Source organism: Exophiala mesophila (genome assembly GCF_000836275.1).
Source record: "Exophiala mesophila strain CBS 40295 unplaced genomic scaffold supercont1.2, whole genome shotgun sequence".
NCBI lineage: Eukaryota > Fungi > Ascomycota > Eurotiomycetes > Chaetothyriales > Herpotrichiellaceae > Exophiala > Exophiala mesophila.
In genome coordinates, this window is record NW_015622505.1 from 2,595,775 (window position 1) to 2,612,034 (window position 16,260).

The 16,260-nt window shown below is 49.4% G+C and overlaps 4 protein-coding genes across 4 annotated transcripts; 2 read left to right on the plus strand and 2 right to left on the minus strand.

Moving 5' to 3' along the window:
- Window positions 1-3,796: 3,796 nt before the first annotated feature.
- Window positions 3,797-5,735, plus strand: PV10_02748 (uncharacterized protein). Its single transcript, XM_016367098.1, has 2 exons — window positions 3,797-4,701; window positions 4,754-5,735. The coding sequence occupies exons 1-2, from the start codon at window positions 3,940-3,942 to the stop codon at window positions 5,630-5,632; spliced, it is 1,641 nt and encodes a 546-aa protein (XP_016226616.1). The 5' UTR covers window positions 3,797-3,939; the 3' UTR covers window positions 5,633-5,735.
- A 202-nt stretch (window positions 5,736-5,937) lies between these two features.
- Window positions 5,938-8,403, minus strand: PV10_02749 (uncharacterized protein; the record flags this gene model as incomplete). Its single annotated transcript, XM_016367099.1, has 7 exons — window positions 5,938-6,284; window positions 6,343-6,617; window positions 6,674-7,582; window positions 7,641-7,902; window positions 7,957-7,998; window positions 8,079-8,243; window positions 8,307-8,403. 7 exons carry the CDS (start codon window positions 8,401-8,403, stop codon window positions 5,938-5,940), a joined length of 2,097 nt encoding a protein of 698 aa, XP_016226617.1.
- Window positions 8,404-11,382: 2,979 nt separating this feature from the next.
- Window positions 11,383-13,600, plus strand: PV10_02750 (uncharacterized protein; the record flags this gene model as incomplete). The annotated part of the gene is made up of 6 exons (XM_016367100.1): window positions 11,383-11,481; window positions 11,535-11,585; window positions 11,633-11,840; window positions 11,891-11,967; window positions 12,035-12,354; window positions 12,409-13,600. 6 exons carry the CDS (start codon window positions 11,383-11,385, stop codon window positions 13,598-13,600), a joined length of 1,947 nt encoding a protein of 648 aa, XP_016226618.1.
- Window positions 13,601-13,716: 116 nt separating this feature from the next.
- On the minus strand, window positions 13,717-15,923 carry PV10_02751 (uncharacterized protein). The gene is made up of 5 exons (XM_016367101.1): window positions 15,665-15,923; window positions 15,414-15,616; window positions 14,391-15,361; window positions 14,221-14,332; window positions 13,717-14,158 (listed from the first exon to the last, which is right to left on the minus strand). Exons 1-5 carry the CDS (start codon window positions 15,866-15,868, stop codon window positions 13,984-13,986), a joined length of 1,665 nt encoding a protein of 554 aa, XP_016226619.1. The 5' UTR covers window positions 15,869-15,923; the 3' UTR covers window positions 13,717-13,983.
- Window positions 15,924-16,260: the final 337 nt, after the last annotated feature.

Genomic DNA, 16,260 nt, shown 5'->3' on the forward strand with positions numbered 1-16,260 from the left:
GCAGACGAATTGTATGGCTTGGAAAGAAACGTTGTTCAGTGTTCGAGTTCTGAGGTTGAAACATCGTGCTAGAGGTCAATGTTAGAAAGGTTTCTGGTTTTTCATCGAAACGTCTTGACTCACAATTGACACTGCTGGCCAGGCCAAGTGCCATTTCACAACAGAACATGGGAATAGCAAGAGTCAGATATCTCGAATCGAAGAAAACCTTGACGACACCCAGACCCTCGGACGCAAGGGTCGGCCTCGAAAAGACAGCGAGATGAGTTCCGTCGTCACGAATCACCCTCCTTGGGTTGATGATGAAAAAGAACGCAATGAACATGGCGCAGGTCTGAATAGCCACATAAGTGGCATAAACAGGCGTGGATACTCCAACAGCTGATGTCTGATGGAAATTGGAGCCGAACGCGATGAGAGCGCCCGTAGTTGCACCTCCAGATCGGATGGCCCATTGCATGCTGATATACTAGACATTGATCAGACTATGCAGGTATACAAAGCAAAATTAGGACTTACCAAGCCTTTTCGGTGCTCCTCAGGGTAGGCATATGAGATGAATGATGCCGTGGTCCACAAGAACGCACTGGAGAAACCCAAGATCACGCCCGCGGCATATGCCAGAGCGCTGTTTCCAGTGCGGTCATAGAACCAAAGACCTCCAACGTAGAAGGGATACCCAAATGCGCCAATCATTAAACATATCTTGGGTGTCAAGATGTTCAAGAGCGACCCAACTCCCAGGGACATGACGGCGAAGATGGCATAGAGAATTGCATTGACGTTGTTGGCCACTGTTAAGGAGGACGGCTGCCCACCTCCAGCGCCCAATCCAGTAATTGCAACGTATATACCAGGAAGACAGAACAACATGCTGCAATGCCTTGTCAGTCGCCGTCAAGTTCTTTCATTGATTGACTTACAATCCGACCAGCATGTTCTGAATGATGGGTCGAGTGAGCCGAAATTTGGCCCTGATCCCTTTTGGTGCCATGTTTGCGGTGGTTGTGTGTTAGTTCAATTGCTAACCCTCCTTGAAAGACCTGATTTCGTTCAACCTTGATGGTTTTGTGTGGGCTTCAATGACAATGTTCCGACTTGACCAATACTTTATAGTCGTGTGAGCACCATATCGCCAATTGCATCCCCTGCGGTTACCTATCACCCATTGTTTCTTATGGAAGGCCAGGCCGATGGCTCTGACAGCTCAAGGAAGATAGGAGATAGACTCTATATCAGGAACATACAAGGAAGGTCAGGTCGACACGTGCAAAAGTCCTTCCATTTCCGTCAAAGGTAGTGATCCTTGTGAGTCTCTGGGCCGCCAAGATTTGTCTTCCGTCACCTTGACCTGAGGTTAGAATTTGTCAAGCTAAGATGTCGTTTGATGATAATGGTGGAGACAAGTCGTTCTTGGAAGGGGAGTTCAGGACGAAAAACTGGGTCCAACTTGTTTCCCGCTCGATCATTGGTCTGAATCGCGGGGAGGATGCCCGTTTGAGCCGAGCACGGATATGGTACCGCTGCCGTAGATCCATTTCCCTCCTCTTAGATCCATGTGCTCCACGATATGTCAAAACATCTCATGGGAGGCCAAGGAAAGGCATACGGCTTCCATATCCCGATGACAAGTCTGATTGTCACCCCAGGTTTGAACCCTTTCTCGTTCTGGGCTTCTCTTTGTAGAGTGCCATATTTCAGATGTTGACATGTTCACGAAAACTCGAAACGCTACCCCCAAGCGTTTGCTACAAAAGCCTGTTGGGGGAAGAATTGGTCTTTCTTGCACAAGCAGACCATCTTTCTCACTAAATGGTCCAATATCTATCCCAAAGACGCCATCACTTCCAGCTTCTTTGATATTTCAAACTCGCCATAGTCCTCAAAATGGTGGCTGATGTCTCTACGACATATGTCGGTTCAGCTCTTGCTGAAGCGCAAGCTCGATATGCAGAGCTGAACTCGCAGTCTCGAGAGGCTAACGAAGCCGCTCGTCAATCATTGCCCGGCGGTAATACCAGAACGCCACTTTACGCAACGCCTTTCCCCTTGACATTCAAGTCCGGCGCCGGTGCCACTTTGACCTCGTTAGACGGAGACACCTATCTCGATTTCTTGGGGGACTACAGTGCTGGCATTTTCGGTCATCGTGATGACCGTCTCGTCAAAGCAATCACAGACGCTCTTCAAAATGGCTGGAACTTGGGCGGCCACAATATGTATGAGAAGGAGCTGGCGGCGAAAGTGACCAGTCGGTTTGGACCCAGCGGCTTGGAGCTGGTACGCTTTACAAACTCTGGCACGGAAGCAAACACTTTGAACTGCGCTACGGCTCTCACATTCACCGGCCGCAAGAAAATACTCACCTTCAGCGCCGCTTTTCACGGCAGTACTTTCATGTTTCCCATTGACTTGATGCGGAAAACCACTGAAATTCCCACAAATCTACCCCATGAGTTTGTCATTGCTCCCTTCAATAACATACCTGCAACAAAGGATATCCTGGGCGACCTTCCCAAAGATAGTCTTGCAGCAATCATTGTCGAGCCGATTCAAGGCTCAGGAGGATGTCGACCAGCGTCGGTCGAATTCCTTCATTTCCTTCGGAACACAGCAGACCAGCAAAAAGCATTGCTCATTGTGGACGAAGTCATGGCATCAAGACTATCGCCGAACGGGTATTCCGCTAGTATTGGCCTCCGCGCAGATCTACTGTCACTGGGCAAGTATGTCGGTGGGGGAATGACCTTTGGAGCATTTGGTGGAAGACGCGAGATCATGGAGCTGTACGATCCGTCTAAATCCCGCTTACAGCATGGGGGAACCTTCAACAACAATGTTGTTACTATGGCGGCTGGTATCGAAGGTCTCAAAATCTACAATGCGAGCGAAGTAGACAGGCTCAATGCCAGTGGGGCGGAACTCAAGAAAACCCTGCAACAAATCCTCATTGACGAGGGGGTATACCGTCATCATCCTGATGGTGCTTCACGAAACCTGATCGAGGTCGACTTCATGACAGGCCCAAGCAAGGTACTACCAGACGACACCTCGCTTCCGCCATCTGAAAACCTCCCTCGCATGTTTGTCTCCGGGTTGGGCAGCATGCTGAACGTCCGCTTCTCTGGGCCACAAGCTCTTCTCTGGCAAGCGCTCTTCTATCACCATATGGTGCAGCGCCATATCTATCTTGCTCAAAGAGGCTATCTTCCTCTGAATCTAGAGTTGAAGGACGCTGACCTGACCCGTTTTGTCGAATGCTTCAAGGAGTTTGTGCTCAAGCATAAGCAAGAATTACTCTCCTGAAAGAGCTAGACGGGCAGCGCATGACGATGGTTGATAGTAACTTTAGTAAATAGGTGTTGACAAGGCCATGAAAAGGTGATCTAATAACTTCGTAGACAATCTTTGTGCATGAACATCTATCTGCGTTCTGGCGCAGTCGTGAGCACTCCGCGTAAATGGCTGTCATCCATGTCCACAAGGTGCCCATCCCTGCATTGACTCCACCCTTATGTCGGGCATATCAGGCATATCATCCGGTCGCACAGCTCCATAAAGGGACAAAGCCGTCGAAGTGGACACAAAGTTTCGTTATCGTTGGTGGAGAGACCGTCTCGGCCGTGTCGGTTGGCCTGCTATATCCCCTCAGCGCTTGGCTCGAAGGCCGAGGGGCGCCCTCGAGGCCCGGTCTCCACCAACCGTGGGCTGATCTCTGGCTAGCTCGCTGTCATTTGGAAATGCCCACCTTATCAGTCTCTCCTTCTCACTAACGCGGGCTGCTTTCATGATTATTCGATTATGTAGAACACGCGACCAGACAACAAGATCACTGGCTTTGCTCCATTACACAGCGTTGCTACCTCAAGCCAACAATGAAGTAGGATTAGCACATGCACGTGCTCCTCAAGCCGCTACTTCAAGCGATTACACAGAGTGATGCCCAAGCAAGTTCGTCGAACTTTCACTGCCTGTTGGACATGTCGCCGCCGCCGCGTACGTTGCGACGGCTCACTGCCTAAGTGTTATACGTGCGAGAGTCGCATGATACCATGTGACGGATACCGAGTTCACTTGGTGTGGGTAGATCCGCGGACAGGATCTTATCCACCCCATTCACGGCGAAGCCTGACTCCGGAAGACACATGGGCAGATGAACCCACCTTGGATGAAGTCCAACTCGATCACCTGGTCCAAACAGTCGAGAGTTCGAAATGCAAATGTCAGCTCCATCGGACTTTTCAGAACCCTTTTAACGTCATCCGTGCACAAAGAACAAAGCAAACCTTACTCACACCGCCAGTCTCACCGAGCCTTTCGATAGACAATCAGCTAGTTGCTAAGCCGCAGGGAGATTGTCAACCGGCGGAGAACATGCTCTTCCATCATTACGTGCATCGAGTGGCATGGCTTATGATTCCGATTGACGGAGTCCGGAATCCCTGGAAATCTACATATCCAGCTATCGCCCTTCAGAATTCTTCTGCCGCCACAAGGAGCCTTTACCACGCAATTCTTGCCCAAGCTGCATTCAACCTTTCCAACTTGCACGCATCTGACCCTGATTATTCCCGAGAGTCTCATGAACACGGACTTAGACACTATGGGATTGCCTTGCGAGAGCTCCGAGAAAGTCTTGAGATGCCGGCCCAGAACTACAATGCAAGCGTAGGAGCTGTCATCACGCTTGCAGTAATTGAGGTAGGAAATTCCAAGCCAGCCATGGTCGCTTTACAAACTGATATCTTGCTAGGGCGTCTACGTCGCGAAGAAGCAACGATGGCGACGCCATTTTGACGGTGCTTCGGGCATCATCACGCAATTCATGCACGATAAACCGTGGACAGAATGCAGTGATGCCTGGGTCATCTCTCAGAGCCTGGCTTTGTCCTTTGAGGTCGGAAAGACAGGCTCCAAGACAGCTGACGGTTACTCTCCTCTCACTGGCGACCTTCTTGGGGCAGTCTCAGGTCAGGAGTTCTTCGGCTACACAATCGGCGCATACAGTAAAGTGATCAATTCCATCTCAGCCATTCGATTGCTTGGGGAGGAGCTTTCGCGAGGCCAAGTGTCGGAAAATTTGGATGCGAGGGCTGCGCGAGTCCTGAAGGATCTCTCAGACGTCACAGACGATACAGCGCACATTGAAGTCGAGGAAGTCGAGGATGACCCCAAGTCTCCTTCTCGTCAAACCAACCGCCGAAGCGAGCAAGAACGTCGGGAAGACCGACTTTATAATCTACATTTCAAGATCTTCCGCAATGCCGGCCTCATCTATCTTTATCGCACCATCTTTGATGCAGCTCCCTATGTGATAGGCGATTTCATCACAGCCGTCTTGAGCGATGCGATGGAGTTTCTGGACCTGGAAGGGGGTAGTATTTCGATCTGGCCCGTTTTCATTGCCGCAGTCGAGGCTTGCAAAGAAGAAGATAGGGCTATGGTTCAACGGTGGATTGAGTTTTCTTGCAAACTCGGCATCCAAAATCGTCTTGTCGCACGCAAAATCATACAACATGTCTGGGAGGCCAGGGACTCAGAGGCGTTAAGTCACGGACGCGATCCAAGCGAGGTTGTTATTGACTGGCGAGATGTCCAGGAACAATTAGGATTTGATATCCTCCTTTTATGACCTAGGTTATACGGCGGTTGGGTTATAGGTCTCATGTCTAAGATATGAGTAATTCTAGACTCCCAGAAAACGCACTTTGTTCCAAAGAACTAAGAAAATGTCGAATATTATGATCTATAGAATCTTCCGTTTATTTTAGTCCTCATTCAGGCTTGGGTCTTAAACTCCTACGCTAGTCGCGGGGAAGCTGCCGAATATATGCTTACAAATTCCCTTGATTCACAATCGATATATCGATCAAAGATTCGCCCAACAGGCTGGACACATTGCCCGAGCCTGATATTGTTGTCAAGCATTTACATAGCTTAATTGGGCAACATAGCATTTACAGCCCAATCTGTTTGATGTTGGGGCTCAGGAAGTCCGATATCACTTGAGGTACTCCATATATCGTAATGCATCTGGGATAGGCTAGGGTCGTAGAGATTAGGCATCAAATCTGCCAGTAGGAGATTCCCGGCGTCATAAGTAGCGAATGCGTTGGGATCAGGCATGTTCGGAGCTGTTCGAGTGTCCGGTGGACTCTTCATAAATTCTTTTTTAGGCGGATCAAGAGGAAGAAGAACAGAGAATCGTCTCATCATGTCTCTGTCGGCGGCGCTCAGTTCGCCTCGTTTTAGATGTTTGCCTTGTCTGATGGCGTGCAGGAGCGCTGTTCCAGAAAACATCATCAGAATAAGTTGACCGTGTTTCTACGGGTATTCGCTTACCAAGTCCCCGAGTTCCTAGCTTCCAGTATTTTGAGTAATGCGTTAGCATGAGTTCGACTAGCCCACCAGCCTGGGGATTTAGGTCTGGCGACAGAGCGCGCAGTGTCCCAGGGACAATTAAACAGCAGGACATGATCGGGTTGCTCCGTGGTATGTATTCTGGTGACCACACCTGTCCGATGTTGACCAGGTATGATCGCATGCGATTACCTGTGGTCTGAACGTCTTGCTCTCCCATGCTAGGGTCTGATAGTCTTGCGAGTATGGTTTCACATCTACTGTTGATCAGTTTCAAACGTCAATTGTCAAGGAGTTCCCAGCATATACATACGCAATGATCATCAGATGCGTAGAAACGATCCAGTTTCCATTGACAAAATTGCTTTTGTCCATGTATAGATCGTGAAGGTGGAAGTTCGTTGGGATTGCAAGTTTGAGGCAGCATAGCGCAGTCTGCAAGTCTGCCGTTTGGCTGGGACTAGTCTTATATGAAGTTTGACGGCCTGCCAGAGCGGCACAGGACATGAGGTAATTGCTGATGAGAAACCAAGCGCGATGGCACTGGTTTTTGGAATTTTCTAAGCTCCTCCATAATGAGGAAAGCCGATGGTCCAGTACCTGAGACTCGGTAGGAATGCCGGAAAACCAGTCGTCGTCAGAAACTGGTAGGAACACATCCATCGGGCCTCTTGCGATTGCATATGGCTGGCGAGAGAGTGTGGCGACAAAGGTATCAAGTTCCCAAATGCTCCACCAGATCCGACGAAGCTCTTCTCGTTGTATCCAGGCCTCCGGATACGTATCAGCATCCGATGACGAAATTCCATCTACTCCGTCCACACCAAGGTCGTAGGCAAATCGAACGCACACTGAAGTCAGCGGAGAACCCAGGGAGAGCTCTCCTGAATTCAGGTGGTAGAATGCTAGGAGAATGCATCCTTTGACAAAATCAAGGCTTGGTGTCTCAATGTTCTTCATGACCGCTTCTTTGACGCTGGCGGCTGCAGTGGCAAAACTGTTGCCTCTGGTGAGGTTCGACTCGTTACAAAGAATGGGGTTTTTGGAAAATCGAGCTGAAAGAGAAAATATTGCGTTGATCATGAAAATTGCATCATCTGTACAATTCGTGCTCTCAGTCAAGGACTTTGTCCCAAGCTCGGACGTCATGAATTTTTGGTAGAAAGAGGGTCGGTGGATAATAGGAACCCAGCCATGAACATTTTCAAAAAATAGTTCGATCCTAGTAGTAGAAATAAGCCACCGTGGGACCTTTGTTCATATATAGGCTTGGAACTTACAGCTCATTCGCCAAATTTGTTGGGATATGCCATCCGTTGTCCTTCTGCTCGACATCAATGTGACAAGGCGCTGAATCCTGATTGAGAGTCCTTTTGTTATTAGTTTGGGCTAGGCGTGACCAATCTGAGCCACCGGGGCTCATATCATTGGGTTCCATTCCGGGCGTGAGTGGATAGGCATTTGTTGTAAAGTCATAACCTGCCTGTGTCTGCCAGCCATTATCCTCACTCCATCCATGATTTGAAGGTACCGACACCTGATCTGAACGAATATTAGCGCAAATGTTGATAAGTGTATGAGATACCCTAATCTTACTAGATGAAGGTGATGTGGCCTCGGTAGAGCGGGTCACTGAGTCTAACGATCTAGCTGAAGTATCGACACAGCTAGTTAATATCAACTGTTCCTTACAGGAAGATTGACAGTATAGGACTCACTATGAGGGGATGTAGCGGCGGTGATAGCAGCAGTGATAGAAGATGATAGATCCTCGGTAGCTTTAGTCGGTTTGCCACTTCTGTGGGATGGCTTCTGTCGCATGCGAAAAGTACACTTAGTAGCTGTTCGCCGACATAGTCCACAACTGGGCCGACCCATATCACCTGTAAAAGCCGAGTCAGTAGCAGCTATGGATCCGTCGTTCCATGATCAGCTTTTCCACCTACATTTCACTTTCTTCCTGTTGCATTCTTGGCATGCCCGGTTGATCCTAGGGAGATAACCGTCAGGGGGAGGTGAGGAACTGCTCTGCCGAAGCACCATGGCTACCACATGTGAATACCTGTCGGTTGGCTCAGTAGAATTGTACACGTCTCATACTGTCGAAGGCTAGTTTACTGAGGCAATGAAGAGGAAAACAAAGCCTGAAATGCGGCAACGTCGGAGACTATCCTTTCACCGTGGTAGATGCCAAGTATCTGGGGGAAAGACCGCGAGAAGGCGGGGAACCTGGAAAGCCTGGAAGAAAATTTGGGGTTTGGGGATGGCTGTTGGTGTCAGCATACTTGACATTACAATGTATATTCTATCCAAGAGGCCTTCCTTCAGTCCTGGGAGTCGGAAAAAAAAGTGGTTCGACTTGACCCGCAATATTGAAGTCTTGGTCAGTGTGAGGACACGATTCATCCACCAATGGTGCTCTCAGATGATTACTCCGTATTTGTCCTTTGCGACGAGGACAGGTGGCTGAGGATGAGACTTCACCGACCCAATCATTCAATATGTACCCCAGAGATTAAGGGAATCGACCAAGGAAATCGACCACATATAATCAGCCTAGCTTGTTGTAATGACCGTAAATTAGCAATGCCGGTATCATTCTTCATTGGCTGAAGCGTCATTGCCGTACCCACTTGTCCCACATAGTATCGTTGGGACAGCATCTGGCATCGCGAAACACTCGAAGAGGAGGTGGGACGTGAGATACCGGGGATGAGAATTGATTTATTAAACTTACTGCGTCCATAATGTGACATTGTTTGCAGGGTAACTCTGACAGCATCGCCATGATGGACGTAAGACCTTCCACAGTTGCATTGCTCGCCATTGTGGCCGTGATTGTATACTTCCTGCTCTCGATTGGTAGAAGGGACCCCAGGTTGCCCCCAGGTAAGACATATCCAAGGTTGGTGTTTTGTGATCGAGTCGTGTACATTTTTGAGAGATAGGTGCTGATGAGAGTCCAACAGGACCGCCCACAATCCCTCTTCTGGGCAATTTACACCAGGTGCCACCGTCCGGGGCTCATTTCAAGTGCGTCTCATCCTCTTAGCCTTGAGAGGAAGCATTGCGTGGCTAACATACTGTAAACCCTACCAGATTCACAGAGTGGGCAAAGAAATATGGAGGCGTCTTTTCTCTCAAGCTCGGTCCTGGCACAGCAATTGTTGTCAGTGACCGGCGTCTGGCGCGAGAGCTGTTGGACAAGCAAAGCGCCATTTCAAGCTACCGGCCAACATCATATCTAGCTCAAAAGCTCATAACTGGTGGCGATCACTTACTTGTCATGGACTATGGCCCACGTTGGAGATCGATGCGCAAACTGGTCGTTCAGGAATTCAATGAAACAGTCTGCGAAAAGCGATACATTGGGCTGATCAACGCAGAGGCCAACCAGATGTTGTATGATATGGTTTCTGAGCCCTCAGGCTACATGCAGCATCCTGGGAGATTCAGTAATAGTATCATCATGAGTCTTGGTAGGACACTTCCCTCATTCAATGCAGCACCTCACCAGCTCAACTGACCATTTTTTGTAGTCTTCGGCACTCGAACACCCAGCATTGAAACACCACATATGAAAAGGCTTTATGAACTCATGGAACACTGGTCCAAGGTGTTGGAAATCGGTGCAACGCCACCAGTCGACTTCTATCCCTTCCTGAAGTGGGTTCCAGAGCGCTTTCTAGGCAACTGGGTGTCTCGCGCCACTCAAGTTAAAAATGAGATGGACACTCTCTACCGTGATCTCGTGGAAGACGTTGTCAAGCGAAGAGATGCCATCGGTCCTCGTGCATCGCTCACAGACAAACTTATTGAGAACCAGGAGAAGTATCAATTGGAGCCTCATCAGCTTCATTTCCTCTCCGGAGTTGTGCTCGAAGGAGGCTCTGATACGACCGCTGGGAGCTTGCTAGCATTTATCAAAGTCATGACATGCCATCCGGAAGTGCAAAGGAAAGCACAAGCTCAAATAGACGCTGTCATTGGCGAAAACCGGTCCCCTCAATGGTCTGATTATGATAAACTCCCATATATCATGCAGGTGGTCAAAGAATCAATGAGGTATCGTCCCATCGGTGGATTGGGAGTTCCCCACGCCATTTCAGAGGGTTAGTCATTCACTTGTTTGCGCTTTATGCTGAGCCTTACATAATGGATAATCGTCCGACTAACGCTGGTGGCGCAGATACCTGGCTCGAGGGCATGTTTTTGCCCAAGGGCAGCATGGTAATGTGGAATGCCTGGAGAATGCATCTCGACGACAAATATGTGACAGACCCTGAGATATTTGATCCTGATCGATTTGAGGGTCGAACGCTACTCGCGCCTGAATATGCTACTTCCAATGATTACGCGGCTCGCGACCACTATAATTATGGTAGGGTCCATCTCGCCCTCTTTCTGCCCCACTTTTGACTTGCGCTGACGGCATTTTCCTCTCGTTTAGGGGTGGGTCGAAGGCTGTGTCCAGGGATTCATCTGGCCGAGAGAAACTTGTTCATCAGCGTCGCCAAACTGCTGTGGGCATTCAACTTTGAGAAGCAGGTGGATGAAAATGGTGCGGTTATCGAACCGGATATGAACTATGGAACGGGATATAGTGAAGGGTTCATTGTTTGCACCAAAGATTTCCCGGCCAAAATCACTCCCCGCTCCGAAAAGAGAGTTGAAACGATTACGAGGGAGTTCAAACAGGCGGAAGTGGAGGTGTTTCCTCAATATGTTTAGATCAAGGACGGCAGCGGGGGAACTCCTTGAGGAGATACATACACATATATTACCAGAATCTAACCGACTCCAGTAAAAACACTGTCAATGAATTCCTCATCAAGGTCGTTGTGGGTGGCATGTTATGTGAGTTTGCCAATACCGTTGCGTGGCTATCCCACCCCGCGTGTCCCGCCCTGTAATGGTCGGTCATCACGGTCATCACGGGAAATGGCACATTGCTCGGCCACCGTGAATAACACGACTCGGCATGTTATAGGTCACCCGGCCTCAGTCACTGGCTGAGCCCACATGCTGACTACCAACAAGAGCCGTGACACCGAATGTGGTATGCATTCATGGGCCAAGGCACTGTTCTGGACTCCTCATAAAGGTCAACGCGATCAGTGGGTTCACTGTCTTTTGATATTTTAGCCTACAGAAGTCTCTCTGACCAGCTAAAGTACTCCATCGCAGATCATTTATTGCGCAAGGTTTCTCGTCTTCCCAACATGGTACGTCTCGTGTCGTTAGTTAAAGACATTGTTCTCATACTTCCCAGGTTGTTAATCATGATGTACCGGTTTTGGTGGTCGGAGGCGGCCCAGCTGGCATGCTTGTAGCACTGCAGCTGTCGAAGAACGGCATCCCATGTCTAATGGCCGAGCGCAATCTAGATACGACCAAATGGCCCAAAATGGATATCACCAACGCCCGGAGCATGGAACTTTTGAAGCGCTTGGGTATCGATCAAGGTCTTCGAAGCGTTGGTATGTGTAGTCCATCCTTCTGCAATGCGTTTGCTAACATGCTCCTCCAGGTGTGGCCCAGAACTACAATTTCGATGTTTTGTTCAGCACTGGGCTCTCTGACGGCGGCCACTTAATATCAAAATGGGTGAGTGCTTACCCTCGATTATCGGCCAATGCCCATAAAGAATGTGTCGGCTTAATCATTATCCCAGGACCTTCCCTCCCCTGACGCATGGCGCAAAAAGATCGCCGAAACTAATGACGGGTCTATGCCACGTGAACCATATCAACGCTGCTCTCAGGCGATTTTCGAAGCATGGCTGAAACCTCGCATCGAGGCGAATCCTTTGATTACGACCAAATTTGGATTGAAGTTTGAAAGCTTGGTTGAGAGCGAGGATTCGGTGACTAGCACTTTGGTCGACCAGTCCGGGGAAAAACACATTGTCAAATCGTCCTATGTTGTTGGCTGCGACGGCGCCGGAAGCAAGGTACGACATAGCCTTGGAATCAGCATGACTGGCGGTCCTGTGTGAGTTTATTTCGATACCGCTTTCTTGGTCCTGTCAATACTAATTGTGGCTAGACCTGGGGCTATGTACCTTATACATTTCAAATCGAAAGATATGGATCGCCTACATCGCCAAGGACAATTTTGGCACATTTTCTTCACATCTGGCCATGTCATCATCTCTCAGGATGAGAAAGACACCTGGACGCTACATATCCCGGTTCCGATCACGACTAAGGTCGACGACATGGACCCCATGCAGGAGATCGCAAAAGGTCTTGGAGCTGAAGGGGCACCGTTCCCAATCACAATCGACAAAATTTTGGTCACGAGTATCTGGAGACCTAATATCTACCTAGCGGACCGATACGTGTCTGATCATTGTCGAGTGTTCGTTTCTGGCGACTCGGCCCACCAGAATGTCCCAACTGGAGGCTACGGAATGAACACCGCTGTAGGGGACAGCTTTGACATTGGCTGGAAGTTGGCAGCTGCTATCCGAGGATATGGCGGCCGCCCTCTGTTACAATCATATGAAGACGAGCGTCGACCTGTAGGAATGAGGAACATTGACCGGTCAGGCGCACATTTTGGGGTGCACTTTGCCTACATTGTGTGGTGTGCGGAGAACAAAGGAGTAGTCACATCCGACTCAGAGGAGGGAAAAGCTTTGAGAAAGAAGATTGCAGACCATGTTCAAGAGAAAGACGACGAGAACAAGGACCATGGCATCGAGTTCGGCTTCCGCTACAAGTCGACAGTGATCGTTCCTCCCGAGGATGGCGAAGTCGAGCCCAAATGGTTGGAGAAACACTATGTTCCATCGACCTGGCCAGGTGCTCGCGCGCCGCACGTGTTCCTCAAGGACAAGACGACCAGCATTTTCGATTTGTTTGGTCAAGGACCTGAATTCACCTTGGTCGACTTTACAAAAGGAGGCGACTATATCAAGCGGTTCCAGCTGGCCAAGTCATCGAATAACTCATCGATCCCCATCAAGTTTGTGCATTTACCAGACGAGTCTCACGCGCACAAGGTCTGGGAAAGAGACGCGGTATTGATCCGACCAGACGACCATGTCGCATGGAGATCGAGTCCCAGTATTGGCCTCGACGTCGACGCTGCTGAAGTCTTGGCCATCGTAACAGGAACTCACGACAGTTCGAACAAGGCATCCACCAAAGCTGCAGAGGTGACCAAGTTTACATCAACAATCGGCAACGTACAGCACAACCAGGTGGAGTCATTGGCCGAGTTCCAGAAATAGTTTGTTGACTAGAATCAACGTTTGACGAAGGGATCGCTGTGGCTTCGGAAGATTATTGCAGACCTCAAACATAGAGCAAGGTTGATGTAAATGCGAATGTAGAACCTTGACTAAGCAGCCTTGGTCTATGAAATGAATTCCTATTGAAGGATGTTGGGTATCAAGTTTCGGTCCCTTAGCCTGTCAATTCCCGTACCAAGATTCTTGGAATTCTCACGTAGCGGCATGCTCTCACATGGCCGCATGCTTACTCAGACATTCAGGCTGTGTAATTTCTTTTGCATATGGCACTCTGGCCGAAAATGAATCTCCGAATTGTGGGGCTTGCAAGGGTTGCTGATAACATCATCTAGTCATAATTCTCGTCGTAAGGGCTGTACATGTTAATCCCATAGAAATCCGACGATCTTTCGCCACTTCGGAAGCTTAGGCTCTGGTTCGATATCCCGCTGGGCTCTCTCGATAGCTTCAGCCAAAGGAATATCCATCAAATTGATAATCTTAGTTCGTTTGTAAAATTTCCATACGAGATATGCAGTCAGAACGAGAGGGATATCGCTAGATGAAGTTGTTAGATGCACCCCAAAAAGGAAGCAGAGATCTGCAGATTGCTTGCTTACAGATATGAAGCAATGAAGTTACTGGTCGCCCAATTGCCTCGAGTGAAAACTTGCCACCCTGCGGTGAAAAGAATGATGAGGACTAGAGCCAAGGCTGCTGGGGTCGAGAACTCTGGTGGCATGGTTAGCGGAAACGGGCATGTGAACTGGCTGCACGTGGAAATGCCTACCAGTCCATCTGTTGTGCCATGGCAAATTAGACAATGGAATCTGCTGCTTCTTCATGGCAGCAATCAGTCGCCAGTGATTGAGGAGGACAGTGCTCCAGGAGATCAAGACGCCACAAGCTGTCAAATCGACGAACCACCAAAAGACAGTCATGGCGCCTTCAGACAAGCTCATGAAGGCGAGAAACATGAAAAGAGTGTTAAGGAGGACACAAACATATGGAACGCCCCAAGATGTGGTCCGAAGGAAAATCCTCGGTGCCTGATTTTTCAAGGCGAGGCCGTATAACACTCTTGTTCCTGACAGCAAGGCTTGATTCGATGAAGACCAGGCGGAAGTAATGACAATGGCATTGACGACAGAGGGTACTCCTCTCAGACCAGCAGCACTGGCGGCTAGGACAAATGGACTTGTGGCTGCGGTGCCGGAATAATCTCCCAACCTCGGATCGTCGCTGGGTACTAGCATGCCAACAATCAAAACCGCTAGCATGTAGAATGTGGCCACACGAATGAAGACTCTTTTACAAGCCTTTGGGATGACGACACGGGGATTCCGAGTCTCTGCAGCAGCCATTGCGATGCTTTCGGTACCTGCAAAACTGAAGACAGCATTGCTCATGACGGACCAGTAGCCTAGAAATTTGCCCCAATTGCCAGTGCCCACATACTCGACGAAGGGACCGGGCGTTTTCCAGTACCTGAAGCCGATTCGAGGAGTTCCAGGAACTCCTCCAAGATTGATGACCAGACCAAGGAGGATCAAGAAGATGATGAAGAGGATTTTGAGAAGCGCAAACCAGAACTCAACTTCACCATATATTCCAATGTAGGAAATGCCGACGGCAAAGGTGAGGGCGATGAATATGACGATCCAGAGGGAGGAGTTAATATCGGTCCAGTATGAGAAAAGCACACAGACGGCACTGATCTCGGCGGGGACAGAAAGCAGATTGCCATAGACAAGATTGTATCTGAAAATATCAGTTGGACGGGGTTCTCAAGGGACACGGGACATTCAGTTACCCGATGGCAAATCCCAGGGCGGGATCGACGAGGAGTTCGGTATGGCGAACGAACGATCCAGTGACAGGTAATAAGGCAGCCACTTCTCCAAGAGCGAATTGAACGGCGCAAACAATCAGCCCTATCGTCAGATAACCGAGAAGAGCGCCGAGAGGCCCTGCAGTTTGGATGGAACCTCCAAGGCCAAGAAACAGACCGGTGCCCTTTCAATCATTAGCAGCAGTCTTGAAGGAGGTCTCAAAAATACTTACAATGGCTCCGGCAATAGCGATCAACGAGATATGCCGCTGATGAAGGCCTCTCCGCAGATCTGTATCTTCGCTATGGGTGACAAAGTCGCCATTATGAAGGTACCGAACGTCCTGATCCTGGGGAAGAATTGACTGGGCGGTGGGTGATGGCGGTTTGTTATCGCCCTGAAGAATTGGCTCGTGAGAGCGCAAAGAGGGCGCCATCACTGACGATGATGAGGGGCCAGGGGAGGAGTCCCTAGACACATCAAGAGACGTGGTCATGCCGGCGTCGATAAGGCAAATATAATGCGACGCGAAGACTGTCGGTGGTTTAATTGTCGACGAATGACGTGCTTCGTGTTACATCTTTGCCCATGTGGCGTTGGTCTGGACATGCAAAATGACTGGTCAGTAAACGATCCTTGAAAACTTTGTCCGAGCTTGTTGTTGACAAAAGCCGTTAAGGCTCTGTGGGATGTGAGTTAGGGCTGACTTAGGGATTTGAAGGTTACCTTTGGCGTTGCAAGCGAGCCATGCGGAGGTTGCGCTAGGGGTTTAGAGGGTGGGATCGGGCCAGCTTATCTCCCACATTCTCTGGCACAATGTCACCTAAG